This window comes from Empidonax traillii, unplaced genomic scaffold (genome assembly GCF_003031625.1).
Source record: "Empidonax traillii isolate 1590-97213 ecotype Southwest subspecies unplaced genomic scaffold, ASM303162v1 scaffold112:size1231168, whole genome shotgun sequence".
NCBI classification, from domain to species: domain Eukaryota; kingdom Metazoa; phylum Chordata; class Aves; order Passeriformes; family Tyrannidae; genus Empidonax; species Empidonax traillii.
Genome location: NW_020955305.1, coordinates 599,945 through 619,806, shown reverse-complemented (window position 1 = coordinate 619,806; position 19,862 = coordinate 599,945). Strand labels below are relative to the sequence as shown.

General features: G+C 38.1%; 1 protein-coding gene across 2 annotated transcripts; it reads right to left on the bottom strand.

Annotated features, from left to right (window-relative positions):
* Positions 1–846: 846 nt before the first annotated feature.
* On the bottom strand, positions 847–19,647 carry GASK1B (golgi associated kinase 1B). Of its 2 annotated transcripts, none has more exons than XM_027882858.1 (5): positions 19,543–19,647; positions 14,518–15,802; positions 7,307–7,521; positions 3,289–3,515; positions 847–2,993 (listed from the first exon to the last, which is right to left on the bottom strand). In XM_027882858.1, exons 2-5 carry the CDS (start codon positions 15,512–15,514, stop codon positions 2,786–2,788), a joined length of 1,647 nt encoding a protein of 548 aa, XP_027738659.1. In that variant the 5' UTR covers positions 15,515–15,802; positions 19,543–19,647; the 3' UTR covers positions 847–2,785. The 2 variants fall into 2 exon arrangements, with proteins under 2 accessions (XP_027738659.1, XP_027738658.1); XM_027882857.1 differs by lacking the exon at positions 19,543–19,647 and adding an exon at positions 16,403–17,812.
* Between the last annotated feature and the right edge of the window lie 215 nt (positions 19,648–19,862).

Sequence of the window (19,862 nt, the reverse complement as noted above, 5' to 3'; positions counted from 1 at the left end):
ATGCACTTACAAGCACTACCGCAATCATAATTTGCATTATTAACAATACTGGATTCAAATACCAAGCTCCACAGCAACAGGATAAACATTATGGAGAAAAAAGCACTTTCTGGAGTTTGTTATGAACATTAGAGAATCAGAAGCAATTTACAGTCCAATCCCACTGTCCAATATCACAAAGCCTCTCCTGACTTACCTGAAGACTTATGAGAGTGATTGCACAGACAAGAAATATAACATGTTAATACAGCATAGAGAGCAAAGCCTCCAGCTATGCATAGTGCAATAATAATGCAGCATTGTAAGATGAGAGCAGCATGCAGAATGCCTTGTCCTAGACACAAATTCAGACTTTCAGAGAAAGAAGTATTTCTTTGCCCTTGGAAAGTCTCCAGAAATTCTACTATTTACAGTTATGCTTTTCATGCTTGGTCAAATTTTCAAGTACTGCACAGCATCATGGCTGTTCAGACCTCTTAAACTCAGGACAACTTAGAGGCCATGGTCCAGATCAGCCTCAGGGCAATTTCTTACAAGTAGGCAATTACATTCCTGTTTTAAGAGTTGGCACTGAACTGCCAGGCAAATAAAAGAGCATATGTCATGCTCAGGGAAACACTAGTCCATGTCCAGAAGAAATTCAGAAGAATGCATCAAGTTATCACCATAAAAATAAACAACCCAACCTGAAAAAGGTAAAAAAATCCTTACTTGCAATTTCCTTCTCCTCTTGGGCAATGAGCCAATTCTGGAAAAAGCAAACAAACAAACAAAAAACACAAACAAAAAACCAGATAAACAAAAAAAAAAACCCCATGCATATCTCCACTTGGCCCTCTACTTTCTCTCACTCCCAGCAGTGTCTGATAATCCATTTGAACAGATATCTTGCAGGAAGAAAACTGAGATAGGCTAGAAAATGAGACAAATTGATCATGATGGCCACCAAAGAGTGAAATTCACTGCAACAGGAATTCCATGTGAAATGGATCTTGAGGATTATTTCTTCCTCTAGACTCTGTTCACAGTGCAAGCCAAATTAACATTTTTGTTTCTGTGAAAAAAATCATCTGGCTGATAAGTTACAACATTTTTAAGAAAGGGATAAGATGAAAGTCCTATAAAATTCTACTTTTCTGCTATTAAAAAGTCTAAGGCACTCTAAAACACGTGCTTTCAAGGCAATAAGTTCTAGTAAGTTTTAACAAATTTATATCTGTTCTTTGCCCACAAAATAAAATAAGATATTACTTAGCTGGCTAAGCTCTTAAAATTTTACAAGGTATTTTTAACTCTGTCTATAATGAGACCTATTTCTTCTAGTAATGCAATCATTGTTAATAGGTTTTCCGACACTAAAGAAAAAAACTGGTTTTGCTGGTTTTAGTGGGATTGTAGGTATTTAAAATGTTAAACTCAGCCATCTATGCTTACAGTGATAAGACATTTTTAATTTCTCATTAACGACATTAAAGAAACACTTTCAGAAATATTTTTAAATCTTATATGTCATATATTTTTTTACTCTACATAAAGACAAGAGTAGCTACAAAAGTATCCAACTTCTTCCATTATCTCATGGCAAGTGGGTGATAGATATTTCTCTAGAAAGATGATAAAGGTCCTTCTAAACAAACAGGTAGAATCAACTGATACTTTATTTCTGGAGGATAGAAATCTGAAGTGCTTATCCAATCTTCTCTAACAAGTTACCTGTAGGAACACTTGGGGCAAGTCATCATCTAGAATCATCGCTCCACAGTGGTCATTCTTAATGGAAAACCAGAGCCTGAACTGCTGTCTAGAGCTGAGCACACAGAATAAACATATCCTGGGTGATGGGTTTAACAACACACATGTTGTTAGTAGGTCTGCTTTTTGATAATTCTCAAAAAATATTGTCAAGAATTTTGTAAAAATAAAACATGTAGCAGCATATTCACAAAAAGCTAAAGTCACTTTTAAAAATAGTGGTAGCAAAGGACAATTCTGTGAGAAATACCCAGTTAATCAATAGACAGAGAATATCAGATTATCTAGCTACACATCAGAACAACTTACATTGAAAATAGTACATTTTACTGAGTGACTCATGATGAATTCAACTCCCTACTGGACAGGTAAAAACTGTATTTGTCAAAATAGTTATTACTGTTGAAGTCATGTTCTCCTTACTCTGCTTTTAAAATTCTTTCTTGTCCAGTGCAAGCACTCCTGCCTTTAAAAGAGCTGAATTTAGTTCTCAGATTTCAAAAGATCAAAATAAAATAAAAAAAGCCTTTGGAAATGTTGGGATCTTAGTATTCCTAATAAAAAGACAAGTTCCTGTGTATATGTTCCAGCAAGAAGACGTGATGACAGTTGTCATCAGTGTATTAAGCTTACACATCTCTGGTCCCATTTAAACTTGTGAGAAAAACTTACACTGACTTGAAAGAGGGAAGTAAGAGTAATCCAGACTAATGTACTGAAAATCCTGTTACTAATCTTCAAAAAGTTTAACAGAAGGAGTGTTCATGGTACCTACATTTTACTGCATATTATTTGTTGTACCATTTGGTTATTTTTCATGACACTGGTGACATAGAAGAGACTTCACTGTGTTAAGCCACAGCTGACATTTAAATGTTGCTTTTAAAACATGTAAGATTCCTTATTTAAAAATAAACTTGAAAGTTTGGAGGAAAAAATTAAATAATTCTATGAATTAAATCAATTTTACTGTCAATTTTTGTCCCATACAGAATTTTTTAAGGACTGTCTCTCAGATGGAAGCAAGACTGTTTCATTCATTCATGGGCAATACTTTGGCTCCATGTGCATTTATATAAGTAAGAAGAATTTTGGATCTCCTTTCTATTACATCAATAAGCTTTTCAATTCCTTTTCTGCCTCCTTGGCTCTCCCAGTATATTTTGTCAAGGAACAAAGACTGGAGCAACTTCTCACGTAAGCGCTGGCTCCTCAGCACTGAAACTGCAGATTCAGGGAATCTGGAAAAGCACAAAGAAATTCATCAGCTTTGCCATTACTCTGAATTGCAATATTTATGTTGTGGTTTAGCAATCAATTCCATGACTGAACACTGAGACTCAGCAAATGAAGTTCCATGCATGCCTAACCATATGCATGTTAACTGTATCTTGTACAGCAGTGGGATCATACATTTTTAGGCACATCCTGTCAATGTCTTGACCAATGATATCTATTCCAGTAACTTAAGAGTCTCATACTGAAACTGGGAAGAAATTATCACTCTTATTACAAAATTATTAACTTAAAACTTACTCATTGATTCCTTGCAGTATTTTGAAGTCAAGATTGTCCTCATTTCTGTCAAAGAAACCCTTATTGTCTATAAAGGCCAAATGCCTTTGGTCATGCCTTCTCTGAACTATGTGTGTCAGGTCAACATCATCCTGATCATTACATTTCAGCTTCAGTCCTTGCTGCATGCAGGAATCCTCCTTGAGAGGTTTGAATCCACAGCAGTTTCTGTCTAGTCGATTATAGATCTAAAACAAAGTACAGCAGAGTGCCAAGTGAAAACAATACCAAAGTACTTGGGGCAAAGTGTCACTGTAAGGCATCACTCACTAACATAGTTGACAGGAAGGCAAGCTCAGGACAAGTATAATTAAAGTCAGCAGTGAAATGGCGTTGAAGACCTAGTCCCCATACCTCATGTGCTGCTAGAAGCAATGTCTCAGACTGTGTATTTTATCCATTTTACAGCCATGATTTGTTATGTCAGTAGAAATTCTTTAAAAATAATGGAACAATACCACTGTGTAACTGAAATAACAGGATGGTGAATACAATTCTTTTTTTTTTTTTTTTCAGAAGGCTGTAGGGGTTTTTTTACATTTTCTCTGTTGGAGAACAATAGAAATAGCAGTCTGACACACAGAGGATCTTCATTGTGTGGGATCTCTTAGACTAACAGTATACAAAATAACTGAAAAGACTAGTAAGGGGCACAGCAAACCATCAGAAGCTATAAAATGCAAGAATGGTGAACTTATAATCATAGAGCAGCACCGTGGAATAAACTTTAATGATATTATGGTTTAGGCTATCTTTTTCCCATGCAAACCCTCTATTATTCATCACACAGCACTTAGCAGGAAGGAATACACACATCTGGTCTAACTTTAGTGGTGTAAATGTTAAGCATCTCTTTTGACTTAGTCATTTCTTTTCCCTTTCATAAACAATGAAGAGAATGAGGCACATCCAGAGCAATGTATGCCATTTTAGGATAATCATCTAATATAGGAAGGATAAATCACTCCTTAAAAGTGCTTCTACCCCTGTTGACTAGATGAGAGTAAATGCTCAACATTGCCAGGGCCCTGAGTGCACAAATCAACATGAATTGCCCTGAGAAGTCCCACCTGGGACTTCCACATACCTCACTTCTGCCCCTGGGCACAGGAACCCCCTTTAAGCTCAGGCCTGGCACCTCAGCCCTCTTCTGAGCCCTTTGAAGCAATGGGTGGTTATCTGCTGCTTGTCCTGCTACCTGATGTTTCTGGGTTGCTGCTCGGTGTTCATGCTTGTTAGTCTTTGAATTGCCTTGCAGCCTTGTCTGTGCCTGATGCTCCCTGGGCTACAAATCAGACCCATGGCTTTCACTATCCAGCCTGCTGGGCTGCCTCTCCTGCTGCTGGCCCTGCCTGTCCTACCTGCCCTAGAGCTGCCCTTGGTTCCAGCTCATCTTCCCGGGGAGCAGAGTTGCCCCTGCTAACAGGTGATTAGAGAGTAGAAGTCTGGTCTGAAGCATCTAAGGATGAATGAGTAGCTTATCGAAGGTAAACCAATTTTCTCTCCTTCTTTCTTGTTTACTGCTAAGTCTTTAGAGTGCTGTAAGCACAGAAGCATTAATGTTCACATAAACCTTCTAAAATTACAACTTTATTTTTGTGACATCCCAGTGAAATGAGCTGTTAGGACTTTTCACCTAATGTAGAACTAGGTTACATGTTGAAATGAAAAGGCCTCCTATTTCATCAAATGAAAGTCTGAGAATTTGTTTGCGTTTGGTTGATTGGGGTTTTTTTATATGTAGCTCTATTGCTAGCAGTATTGCTGACAGTGTTTGTTTTCAAAAGTCAAAATCCCAAGGAAGAGATTTCTCTGTCTCTTTCTCCTTTCATGAGCAGCATTCAACATCTGCAAGTGATAGAGCCTCTCTTGCTTCCAGCGTTTAGCTCTTGGGATCTCTTATTCAACTCATCCAAAGGTAAAAAAAGTGAAATAGAGTAGTTCTAGACATTTGATGTTCCTTTGATGTACAGGCCTATTTTATTTGCACCACGCTTCACTGTGTGCGTTAAATAGACAAGGAGATCATGTTTTACAGACAGCCTCTTCGTAATATCTTCCCTCATTTCAGTGCCATTATGATGGGACACTCTGGAATTGATGCTGCAACCTTAATAGTTTAGCATGTTTTTTGTTATACATCTATGTACATAAGAGGTCCAAACCCCCAAAATTAAAGAAGCAACTTTACATTTATGTCCTTATTTTCCTTGAGTTCTTGCAGAAGGCAAGTAAAGGTCAGTTATAAGCATTTTTCACCCTGCTCCTATGTTTCATAGCATTTTAAACCAGAGATTAGGAACATCTATTATAGGCACCAAACCCATTCTTCTGAGGGAAGTATGTTTAAGATTAAATTTTTCACCATTATTCTTTATTTCTGAATGACTCAAGAAGCACAGATTTTTCTTTCTTTTTTTTTAATTCAGAATCCCTTCTTGGCTTCTTTTCTTTTTTAGAGCCTTCTACTGACAAAAAATTTTAAAGTTAAGCATGAGAGCACCCAGATAAAATTTTGTTTGTAATAACCATAAGGCTTACTTTCACTCACTATCTGGCATGCATGTTCTCGTCTGGTAGGCAACCAGAGGCATAAATCTCTCTGATACCAACTACTAGAACAAGAATAATTTGTTTCTTGTCATGTAAAGTTCAATCCTTTTGTATCTTATTTTAAGATCCAGCTTCTTCTGGATGATAGGAGCTCTATTATGAATATTAAAAACTTTCTTAGAATACCTTAAAATTAGAAATCAACACAGAACTCATGAGATTTTTTTAAACTTTTAAATGAGAATATAATGGTATGAAAACATTAACTCTTATGCAAACTGTACCATTCCTATAGGGGTGTTACTGTTTAGCAACAGACTAATATGACTTTATACCCATTTCTAAGTATTACTTGCTCATAACGGGACTAAAGATGGAGTCATTAGACAAGTGGCAATCTATTTTTGGAGAAGAATTGAATGCTCTGTTTAATGTAACAAATATGCAAAAATATAACTAAAAAAATTGGAGACATGAATTCATTCTGTAACAGGACTGAGAAGAACAGGGATAGGCTATGCACAAGCCAAGTCATGATTTTTAAGTTTCAAGAAATTTAACCCTATTAAAAATTAAATTATGTGAACAACCAAACACAGTGTGTAAAATTAGTGCCTGATGCAGTTTTAAATACACCAGCAAGTGCTGCAGGAGGCTCAGTCAACTGTACCTATTTGGCAGGTAAGTACAACTTAAAGCAGCACCTTATCTCAGGAAGCCATAAAATCGTCTTCCAGATATGGGGTTCAGTTCAGGTCGTGTCAATGCAGGTAGTGTGTTAATATTCTACTACATGATTGCTGTAACTGTAGCCACACACTATACCATTGGGCAGTGCCCTATTTTGGTGTTATTTGGAAAGCTAACGATATTGTGAAGTACTTAAACAAGGAGCAGCAGCTACATCATTCATCAGTTACTGCTCTACTCCTTCCTTGCTAATTCACTGGCTAAGCTTTTTTTAAAAAAAAGGAAAACTAGCAACTACAGCTGTTATCTTGATCCAGATTGCAGCTCACTGAAACCACTTTAGTTACCTCTGAGGGCTGGGGATGTGTAAGAAGGACCACGCAGTAAAAAGAGATTTAAAGTTGTGAACATAGTCAAGATCTCTGTTTGGAAAAAAATGGAATGAAGGAGAAACAGCACGCCTGACTCAAGGTGAAACAAAACAAGTCAAAAGCCTTTGTTTCCTCTTTAAAAAGAAATTTGTCAGTTATGTTCCTGATTTCTTTCCCTGATTATAAACTGCATTTTGGATATTTTAATAATAAGAAAGAACCAGAAACAAATTCAAACTATGCAGATATATCTCTTCCCTATTCAAAAAAAAAAAATGAAATAAACTAAAATTACTTTTTCTAAGAGTCCTATATTTGCTCGCGTGACTTTTGAAGCAGATAGTTGTGTTCAGTAAGTGATTTACCTGCAGAAGAAAATCGAAAAGTGCCATCTTGGACCATTCATGATGGTGGATTTCAGTACAGCCCCACTCAGCTTTGGGAATTTTACCATTCTGCCAGCATTTCTGCTTCAACAGCTGCTGATATCGTCCCCATGTTAACCTCACTGAAGAATGGGTACTATTATCTGTTGGACTCAGTGAGGAATCCCAGAGAATAACAGGACAAGCTTGACCGCCTGAAAAAGGAAAGAACATCATTAGTATAGTGCAGTACTGTCAGTCTTATTTGACTTTTCTTTAGACATTTTACAGATCTGGCAGGAAAAACAGCCAGGGACTAATAACTTGACATCCTTTGGTTAATGTGGTCTTATTCTACATCTAACACCAGCCAACACAGGATCAAAAGCATAGGCATAAATGCCTTCAGAGGAGAGAAGGCTTTACCTGTTTGAAGCAAGAGATTAATGTACAGAATCATATACTAAACCCAACTGTTACAAAGTTTCTAGGTAAATTAAGAGCCTACAATGCCACTGTGAATCAACAGTGTAATTTCCCTCTGATTCCACTGAACTGCTAATTTACTAGAGCTGAAAACTTATGTCAAAGGGGTTTCTTTCCCCATAATGGATATAGAAACACCACAAATACTAGACTCAAAGTGTGTTTATTTTATTATCTTTAGTATTTTAGACCTATAGTTTATGACTTTGGAGCTCTGAAAAGATTTATGAGAATACTAGAGAGTGTGAGTTTAGCATGAATAAACACCTTGACAAGTTTGAGTTTTTTACCCAGAGATATGTTTTGTATTGCAGATATTTCAGCCAAATTCTTTAGTTCCTCTGTGTAAAGAATATTCTGCTCTTCCTTGAAACAGAGACAAGGGACTTCTCTTTGGTGAATTCAGGTGTTCAGAATTCTCAGTGAGAAGAAACCTCATCAAAGAATTCAAAATGAGCTTTCTCAGTATAAGAACTGGCAAATATATTTCATGAAATATCAACTAAAAGACATATCTATCTTCTTGGGAAAGTGGAACTCTCCTTTTATTAATGATGCAATGCTACTGCTGCCTTAAACTGTCAAGGACTCACAACTGACTGTGGCTTGTACACACATCAAAACAAAGAAATCCTTTACATTTTTGGGTGTAAAGACCAAAAAAAGTCTTGGTATAGAGAGTAAGAACCATTTATCTCCAAAGCTGCTGTTTACTAAATAACAAGTGTTAAAACACATATAAAGCTTTAAAAATTATTCATATTCATCTTGAAGGTCAATGAACATAAAGCCTACACTACTGCACAATTTATTGCATAGTTAAAGGCAGCCTAAGCTGTCTCTTTATCTACCACATGCCCATGGAGATAGAGATAGATCTGAAAAAAAGCTTTCAGAAACTCACAGGGAGGCAAAAGGTCCAGGGCACCTTCTCTAGAAGCAAACCAGACAGAGAACAGCACATGGAAAGCAGGTATCAAAGCCAACACCAAGGTAAAAGCTGCTGATGTGAATGCTCCACCTGTCAGCATCCTTTAAACAAGTTGCTTTTTGATTCAGCTGTACAGAGATAGTTTTTCACAGTCCTGGCTGGTCTAAAACAACATTTGACAAACTATCTTTGCCCACACCTAGCACTGAAACATATGTAAAGTTCCATCTCGTGTTCACTGAAAAACACAACAGGCCCTGCATGCAATCGAGCCCAAGAGAAAAACTAATTCCTTTCCAAAACCAAAATGTACTTGATCTTCTCTATGCCATGGCTTGCACATACAAGGTAGTCCTTCCCAAGACAAGCCAACCCAAACTGACACGCAGTTTCACCACCTCTTTAACTTCCCTCCCAGTTGTTCAGTGTTTTCTAAGAAACCCAGAGCATGTTCTTCCATTAGAAACATCAATCTCTCTTTCATTAATAGTATTACCTTAAACAGCACCATGCTCCACACTATTTCCTCCGCTGAAAACAAGTGTTGAGCACTCCTGAAAATCAGGCTTGCGCTCCACTGAGGTTCCTGAATAAGTATTTAGGTAACTTATTTGAGAAATCCTACACATTTCTCCATCTCTCTTGCTCTGGCTCCACCACCTACATTGCAGATGACTTTAGCCAAGTTAGGTCAACTATTGGCCAGGTTTCTTTTCCCAGACAGTTGGAGAAAGTCTATATAAGCATTGGAAATTGTCACAATAAAAGGATTGCTTTTTTCAGGACCAAGTTTGATCTATTATTTTTATGTCTCCAGTAACAGCTTATGTAACTATTCATGAATTTTTCCAGAAACCAAATACATAAACAGTCTTCTACCAAAACAAACATCTCCTGTCTACCCAAAAAGTACATGATAAACAATAGTAATATAAATACTTGAATAATAATAATAATATCTTGCCAGTTTCCATTAGGATACAAAAACATATTTTAAAAACTGAGGTTAAATGCAGGAAATGTTTGCATTTCAGAGGAAATGGGAGCAGAAAAGATGAGCCAAAATAAAATCTTTCAACTCTCTGATATAAATTGAATTACAGGAATATGAAACAGCAGCTTCAGTAAAGAGCTGTGACTCAGGTTTTTGACAGTTGCAGGAAAAACATTAAGATGCTGAATCAAAGTGGATAAGGGGTCTGATTCACAGCTGCACGAATTGGCATGACCACAATGAAATAAGTGGAGCTCTTCCGATTCAAACCTCATGAGGATGGGGCTAAAGTTACCTGAATATTGAAGAGACCAACTGCCAAAACTGGAAGGTTGAGTACACTTCAGAATAAGTCCAGTGTATTCTGTATGTACTTCTTTCCTAGTCAGCTTTATATATTAACACCAAGGGCTGCTGCTCTTCTTTTGCTGCAGCTGTATTGCACTGAATCTCCCCCAAAGCTCATTGGCTTCATTTTACTTTCATGATTTTGGGCATATGCAAGCAGTCATTGTAACCATCTATGTAACCATACAAAGGCAACCTGCAAAAATTTTATGGGAAAAATTTTTCAGAACTCATATTGAAGCCAGATTCCTAGTAATTCATACGTATCTTTGAATAGTAAAATATTTCTAAAATGTCTTATCTAAGTTGAATAAGCTAACACAGATGAAACCTCAGGCTAGACTACCTCAAGGTACTCAAACTGCTTCACGTGCAGCTAAGTAATGTATCACTGCATGTCTTCTTCAACATAGGCATCATCTTAGATATCCACATCCCACATCACTTCAAAAACAGTCTGCATTCTTCTTAACCACATTTGGTTAAGAACCACATTTTGCTCTTGCAAATGTAACTCTCACCTTGTGCTCTAACTTGCAGCTACAGCATTTTTTTGAACTTTCTTAAAAGAAAATATTTTCAAACATGCCCAGAACAGCAACACTAAACCAGAAAACCGTTCATGAGGTAGCTAAAGCCCTTTCTCAAACTCGTCACTGTTCACTGTAAGGCAGTAGAGCTTACCACTGCCACATTTGCAAGGAGAAGTTTAGTTGCCCACAGATCTGAAGGAGAGGGCAATTTAATGTAGACAATGGCAGGGACTGACATACAGATCATTACTTGATTTTTAAAGTTTAAATTCTGAGGGGGGCCAAAGCAGAAAGTAGACAGAATTTAGACTATTTATTTTTCTTTATTCCCTGCACACCTCGTTGCAATGTTTTTGTCCTGTGCTCATATAGATGTCACTATTAAGGAATGCATGAAATGTGCATTTGTTGCTCTCTAGACTATGGACTGCATTGTCACTTATTCATGAACTTCTCTACCCAACACAATATCGGAATTATTCTCTTACCCCTCTGAGAGGTACAGCACTATAGGGAAATATTTTAGAGCACCCTGCATGCATATAGCAGTGCTGGGTTGGGGTTTTATTCTTTGCCCTGACATTAGTGATTCATAATATCTTTGCCTGCTTTTGCATAACTTTTGATGGGATGGCAAGGACAGTCTGATAACACAGGGTATAACAAGGAAAAGCTTATGGCTCCATTTATCATCATGTAGAGGCCAGTAAAGTAAAATGACAAGTGCAACCAGTGGAGCTATCTATCACATCATTCAGCTATTTGCACTAAACCATGCAAACATGAAAGGTGTCACTCAAATGAAGAATTTCTTGCATGTTTGGGGGTGACATAAAAAGAGAGGTTCTGGACAAATAGTGGGTTCAATCTTGAGCTAAAAAAAAAAAAAAATTAGCTGAATTGAGTACACCTGTTTCTGTTCTTTTCAATATAGTATAAAACATATTTAACCAAACTTAGGATATCAGAAAGACAAAGGGTTAGAGATGTAGTTGGCAGCATGCAGTAGTTCAGTCCCTCAGCAGGTGCTGCAACAAAACTGCATAGCGATAATTTTATATATTGTACCAAAAGCCGAATAAAGAGCTCAGCCTTGTTGCTATGATCCAAGGAACCAGAGTATTATCCTTACAGCTGTCAGCTGCAACAGAAAAGCAAGCCTGCTCCAGCTCATGATAGTCCTGTTGTAGCTGAAGCCCTAACAAACACTGCCATCATCCTACCCTGAAAATTCAATTGCTGAGCTAGAGGCAACACATGCAGTCATTCTACTTAGCTTCTGGGCAAAGGTAATTAAGGTAGGGCTGTGACACCAAGCAAGGTCCCTTATGTCTCCTCTGTTCCTCAGGTTAGGGTTATGAAATAATAAAGATTTTCATTACTGTGGTAATAATGTGACCATCCCAAAACTCAAGACACATAAGGTTCAGCCTCCACTGTCTCCAATAGACACAATTTTATGATTATTTCTTTTTGTTTTACAGGCTTGTCCTTCTTTGTTTATAGATGTTTTGGTGCTCTTGACGTTTTTCACAACTTGTAGGTAGCAATGGGAGGAAAGAATGACTGCTTGCATATGCCCAAAATCATGCTCTTTTAGACTGTTATGCTAAACTCAAAAGGGCTTTTCCTACCTGTACTCCTCAGGCTTTTTATATTCAGTAAATGCACTGCAAAAATATGATAGAGTTATCACACCTGATTTTTCCCTCCATGATAGAAAAATTAGACAAACCATAAAAGCATTCAGTGAACACTTAAAAGCTTTGACAATCAAGTATGGTAGGTGAGGGTAGCAGACAGGGGACTTGAGTACAGTGTTTTGCTAGACTTTAGAAAAAAAATCAGTGGCAGATTTATGGGAATAAGGGAGACAGAACCTGCACAGGGATTTACTAAGCAGTTCTTTGAAACTGCTTTTGACAAAATGAATGACAGTTTTGAAAAGCCCATTTTTTAAGATTTTAATGCTACATCAAACATGTCTTGTTAGATCACATCGCAACTGAGGCACGCAAAAGGGATGTGTCGGGGAGAGAAATATGTCAGCCCAGAAATAGCGCACACTTATACGCTCATGCAGAGTCTTTAATCCTGCATTACTTGCTTTACCATGTGAATAACCATTTTACACAAGCTACCCTGTAAAAAACTTTAAAAATGCCCACCTAATCTTAACTGAAATGCATATGGGTCATAGAAGTGAGCTAATTGTTCATATTATTTTTAAAAATATATTTTTGCTCATTTGCTCAACATAGATGTTCTCAGACTATACCCAGCACAAGCACATCAGTAGTCAAGAAAGAGCTCAAGTAGTTATTAGGCATATGAGCTGCAGCATATTTCCAGGCTAAAGAAATGGTGAGAGAAAAGGTACAATCACTGTTCCAAATGCTCTGTTCAGCTTTTAGCTGGAAAAAATGAAGTGAGACCAAAATAAGGTTGTTTCTCTTCTCATCACCTAGCAACACTCCTCTTGCAATAGGAACATTGCCAGTTATGAGGAAGAGAAAACTAAAGAGGGCAGAACGATACAATCTGTCACAGACATTCCAAAACATACCGTAAGGTGACAGACACTGAGCAACACAATTCGCAATTAGCCTAATAGCAGTTTTCTGAGCTTTGCAGTCTGTCATCTCCACAGCCACACTACGCAGAGTTCCTCCAACCGAGCTACCTTAATGCCTTAGGACAGCTCTATAGCAATAGATGGTGTTCCTAAAAATAAAATAGGCATAATGTATCTTCCATGCTCTGCAACTATGAATAATATTCAGAAGCCCCTTAACTGTTGTTCCTAGAGATTCATTCACATTGTTGTACAGCCTGCCAAAGGGAACTTTTACAAAGCAGGAAGAAACTGGACATCACTGGGTTGTCTTCCTTCTGACAGACTTTACAAAGTCACTCTTGCGTTACTTTTCTTTTTTAAAAAAATGCAGACTGATATAAAAGTAGTTGGTATAAGCTAATTTCAGCAGCAAGAAATGAACAGCAAAAACATAGCTAACTACTTTTGCAATGATTCATTAAAATGCAACATAGTCCTTTTGGATTGTGATTTGCGACTGTACAGAAATAGCAGTTATGCTGAAGACATATTTAAGAAGGTAGCAATGTTAAAAGTAGACTTCTAACTGACATTACATGTCTGAAACTTACCTTTAATTTCACTAAAGGTTAAAAATCAAAATTTTAATTGAAAACTCTATGCCAATCATGTAACAGTCATATTGAGATATTTACTGTATAGGTTTCTTTGGATAATATATAAATGTGTGTAGTTTGTTTGATTTTTAACTACCAGAGGAGGGGGAAGCACTTTTTAAAAAATTTTCAGTTCCCAAGGGGATTAGTACCATGGAAGTAGATTCAAGCTTCTGCAGGAAAGTTCCCCACCTGTCTGAGTAGATTATCTGCCTAAATACAAACCCCCTTTCCTACAACCTGACAGACAAATTTTCATGCCCAGTTTCAACAGTATTTTATTGAAATCAATTCTAAAAGATGAGAAAACTTTTTTAAAAAAAAAAACATTGGAAATACCCATTGAATCACAGAGTATTCTGGAACTTCTTTCACCAGTTTCATTTCAGGCAGTCTCTACAATGTCATGCAACCTACGGATTACACTCTCTCTTTTTTCTCATTCCAGATACTCATGTAAGAGAAACTGTTACTGCTCTCAGCAACTCAATGGTATTTGACCTAAACTTTGGAGTACTGCATCCTTTGGACAGGATAACTGCACTGCAGAAGTTATACCAGCTTTATTTCCCTGTAAAAATAGGTTTAGCTCTCGGGCTCGCAGGAGTTAAAGGTGGTGGCTGGGTGCTGTCCTATGGCTAATGCAGGAGGGGAAAGAAAACCTCTGCACCCCACCTGCAAGCTGAAAACCACAGGAATGTGTTACCTTGGAAGAATTCTGATCTCCTGCTTACAGAAGGTAAGCTCCTGTTTAGCCCCAATATCCTATCCAAATGAAAGGCAAACACCTCACTCATGTCGAGGGGTCTTTTGACAATCCCGCAGCGTCCTTGATCACAAGCAGTTCCTGTGGTGCCGGGACCTCCTGCGAACACTACCAGGACTGCATTGTGTGAAGGTACTTCTTGGATGCTCTCTATCGGAGAATCTGCCAGCATTCGCATGCTTAAGATGTCATTTTTGCTCATCCACGAGGGAGAGCTCTCACTGTAAATCCTGATATTGCTTTCCTCAGGCTGGGACTGTGCCCTCACAGCTCCAGAAATCGTCCCAGGTCTCCGGTGACCCCTCTCTCCGACTGCCATTCCTTTATGTCTGTGTTCATCCAGCTGGTACTTTCTCGCTTCCAGAGCTACTGCTGCTCCCACTGTGCCTGTGGCATGCACGGTCCTCCCTGGCTGTTGGGCAAAGGCCTCTTCCAGGCCCGTAAAAGTGGCTTTTGGAAAATGTTGCCCATAGGACAAAGGCACTGCATTTTTCTTCCTGCGCTTTGGCTTCACTGTGCCTCTGATATTGGCAGGCTTGCTGCGCTTGGACCGCAGGGTGATATAAACTACATTGGGTGGCAGCAAGGTCCCATTGCTACCCAGCTGGGGTTCCTGGAAATTGGGTGGTGACAGGGTGCCATCCAGTGGGATGCCCAGAAAAGGAGTTTGGGCTGCATCTTGGAGACTTCTGGAACTGATCTTCTGATGTCCTCCTTTGTGCTGGGGTAAAACATGACCAACCTGACTGACAAGGAATCCCAGGTAGATCACACAGGCGGTTCCCACAAGCAGATTCCTCCTTGTCCTTGGGCGCCTGCAAGTCCAGAGCCTCAACACCCGTGAAGGGCAAAAGCAGCAAATAAATAAGTTTTTGATTTTACTTGGCTGATCAAAGGCGGTCATTTCTCTAGTGAATCCACATGATGAAAACAGCATAAAGTCTTCTGTATATTACATCCAGGATGATGATGCATGATTTCCCTTCCCCAATTTCTATTTCTTGTTTTCCAAGTAGCTTTCAGCATGGGTGATGGACAGAGGCTACTGATATGCCTGGGAAAGTGGTTAGCACTGAGGATGCTGACACTCCACCTTCTCAAGCTGTTAAATTCTTATCAGCCACCACAGGGAAAGTGATTGGTTTCAGGGAATGAATGGAGCCAGCTGCGTAAGCAAAGTTTACTGACTTGTAGTCTAAAAGATCTGATGTATCTCCTTTACAAACTGCAAAAAAAAAACAGTAATATTTCATTTCAGTACTCACATATGGCATCTGTAGTTCTATGTTTTCCAGGAAAAAGAGTTCCAGACGAGACAGTATGTATGTAGAAATTTGTCAAGATACATCTTTCACTTTCTCATTACAGTATAAATTAAACACCAAAATCATTAAATACAGGTTCAATTTGCAATCTCAGCTGGCTGGCTGTATTACAGCATTAGAAGAAAAGCTTGTCAAACCCAGATCATTATCTTTTTCTTATGAGACAAAGTTTTCACTAAACCTCAGGTTATGGAAATGCTGTAAATTAGCCAAACATTAACCACTAGTAACTGTAGTAGTTAAGTATGCACATATTCATTAATATAAAAATATATTATCATTGCCAAATTTCCCTAGTGGACACGAATATAGTTCACATAATTCATAAACACACATTAAAAATGAAAGATGGTTAACTCTCTTCACACTTGTGAAGCTATAAAAAGTATCTAGCTGTAGTTTTTAAATGAAATTACATTGGCTTATACCTCTTTCCAAAGAAACAAAGATAGAATAAGTGCACATTGTTTATATATTGCTTTAAAAATAAAATTTCTTACCTATTCAGCTTGACACATCCTTTGTTCTGGTAAACTCCTTAGGTCAATAAAAGTAACTGAGCTGGTGTCTAGCACATATTTCAGTTTCAAGTATGGTTCACATTTAGGTATTTCATTGCAGGCTAAGTACCATTTGGAAGCTAACTTTACTGAGAGGTGGTTTGCATATGAACTGCTATAAACTTGCATGAACCTCACGTTATTAAAAAAAAAAAAAAACACACACACACACACAAATCCACAGCAACTTCTATTTTAAATTCTGCAATGAAAAGTCCTGTGAAGTATATGCCTTCCAAAAGTGCATTCCATCCATTTCTAACTCCTGAGGGCCCTCTAGTGCACTGCATGCAAATGTACTGAAGAAATTCTCTCTTCCACGTTAAGGTTTGTTTACTGAGTTTTTCAATTTAACATACCCCCGTCCTCTGAATTTTAGAACTTTTGGGAATCATATAGTCTTGTGATGAGAAATTAAAAACAATAGGGACTTTTTAAATTCTATTAATATGCTACTAAACAGCTCATCGGTGTTTCCTATTTGTGCTTTCCAAAGTGGGGCATAGCATAATCACTACACAGCTGGGAAAGTTGAGGCAGACACAAGTTAAGAGCCTGTGCACCCTTAAGCAGTGAGACACTGGTAAAGCTCTGACTTCTCTCTCCTTGCCTAGTCAAAGTACAAAATAATAAAATGTATATGTTCACTGTAATTCAAGCTAATGGATATAATCTCTTCTCCTTAGTTAATACTAAAGAGGAATAGACAATTAGTTTATGTTTCAGATTGGTCCAATCTGAATTTATAATACTTTGTAAGTGGATTTTTTCACAAGCCATCGCTTTTCTTTACATTTTTGTCTAAATATGTACTATCGAGTTAAAATTTCAGCATCCATGCCATTATCAGTAAAAGAGCCTTCATATCACCTATTTTTTCTAAATCTGAATTTCTGGAGGAATTGGGGCTATAAGAAATCTCTCCATCCACTTCAGTTCTTCTACCTTTTTTTATTTTTTAGTTCAAACCTGACTGACGGGACGTATCCCGAGCAAAGAAGATTAATTCAAAAAGCTCCAGACAAGTTGCTTAAGTTTGAAATGCATCACATTGCAACAGTTGTTTCCAAATGCCCAGTTCCTGCACGTACTCAGCACCGTGGCCTGTCCATTACAACCAAGCAGCGCCAAAACACGGTACATTCCAGTTACTAACAGCTTTCCTATGCTATAACATTTCTCCTAAATTGAAATTCTGGAATCTGTAAAATCTTCCTACTGCAATTCTTTAAAGATTATCTGGACAAAATTATAAACAGATATGGAGAATTGCTCTTCCTTCCTCATTTCATTTGCAACTTTGAAATCATAACATGGTGTAAGCACTGATGTACAGAGTTGACTGTGAGGGGTTTTTAAAGGATTTCTAAATGTGATGATAGTATTTCCTTTATTTCTCCTGTCCAGAAGAGAAAACTCATGCACCAGTACATTCTTTGGAATGGATGGTGGTAGAAATGTAATGAAATAGAATACAGGATCCTGTTAATTTAGCAGATATTTGCTCTAATTCTGGACATTTGAAGGGTAAAATATAAGTGACTTTTTTTTGGGTTTTTGTGGTGTACAGCTCCAGCACCCTACTAGATACCACAGAATAATTAAGGCTAGAATGACTATGTAGTTGTTAGTAAACAAACATTTCTTCATGTTTCAGGAGAAACAAAAAAAATGTTCATTGTTCAGGTGGGTCGTATTTTTTCTGGAATTATTCTAGATCAAAGCTGGAATAAGGCAGTAAAGAGCACTACTGAGCTAAACCAGTACTTCCTCTGCGGTAATAAAATATGCAAAACAAATTTTTAGAAAGAATAGAGTGAACACGGTTATTGTCTGACCAAATTCCAGCCCATGTTATTTCACTTTGCCTACCTATATTTAGCCGGTATGTCCACTAGATTCTGTACTTGTTCCTTGCTCTAAACTATATGAGATACCGTCATCTGCATCTGATAAACTCAGCTTTTTATGTAATTTCTTCATATACCCATATTTTACGGTCAGGAACACAGGAATATAAGAATTAATATAGGAAAATAGCAATAGATGTCCTAGGTATAGTTTGCAAACGTAAATGAATAAATGAACTGAATATTTGCAATTATTTTCTACCTCTCTCCCTTTTTTTGTTTTATTTTTTGGTTTGGTTTTGGTTGAACCTCAGAAATTCATCTCCACCTATACCTGCATTTGTAGAGGAAACCAGCTCAACCTGTTTAGATGGGAAGAACTGTGACCCAGGGTGCTGCTGATCGTGCTGGACAAGCTACAGACTCTGAAACAGCTGGTGGCCTGCACTGCTGCCAGTCTTCCTAGCTGACAGTCTATGGCCAATCTGCAGGAGACAGGTGGACTGTATCAATGATCACCAGGCGCAAGCTCCTGCATCTTGACTTGTCTTTATTCCTAGATACCTGAAAGGATGTAGTTACAGGCTAGGCTCCTTAATGTGCTTTTGCTTTCTATATGCAGGCAATTCAATATAAAAGATTAATACTGTTCTTAATACTTTTCTTCTAAATAAAATAATGCAACACATATACTTGCACTGCCTCTAGAATTTTTTTTTTCCAGGCTACATTTGTTCCTCTTGGATGCACTATAGCTAAACTGTTTCCATAGACACATTCTGCAGTTCATCTCTAAATGATACATGTACAGACATTTATGTTAAAGTGATTGATAAATGGTGCATTCCTAGCTTTACTGAATCCAAGGGAATGAGAGCTTATTCTCCAAAGAGAAAAACATAAACTCTTATTATGGAAAATGCAGATTTGATTTGCAAAATATGAAGCTTTACTTTAGAAGGCTCGTGCTGTGTTTGTAAGGAGATAATTTGGGCTGCCATCTGGTAACTGTACTTCAACAGTACAGAGAGAAATGTTTGCTTCGTGACTAAACATGCTGACTAATAGTCTGTGCTCTAGCTAGTTTGGATCAAATCCTTACAGGGAAATCTGCAAGAATCTCTTCTTGACAGCATATAAAAGGTTTTTTTCCCTACTTTATTTTGGTTGCCAAACAACAAAGGGGCTTCCAGAGCAACTGGTGGTAATTTCTGCGCTTAAGAAAAAAACCTTGGATGCTCTGACCAGCCTGGGGGCTTTCCTTGACTTGCTGTGCACCACAGGGCCAGAGACTGCTGCATGGCCTGGAAATGTCCCTGCCTTCCCTGATATGCCTGCCCCTCTCAGCAGGTGCCTGTGACCCCCCAGCCCCGTGGAAGCCCCCCAGCAGTCAGGGAGGTCTCGGGAGCAAGAGAGGAGTTTTAAGGAGATCATGCTATCCCCTTTGAGAACAGTCCCATCTTTGAACCACGGCTGGGTTGCTGGGCAAGTGCTGCTAAAACTTGGGCACATTTTCTGAAGCACAGATCTTCAGCGCAGCAGCTGAAGGA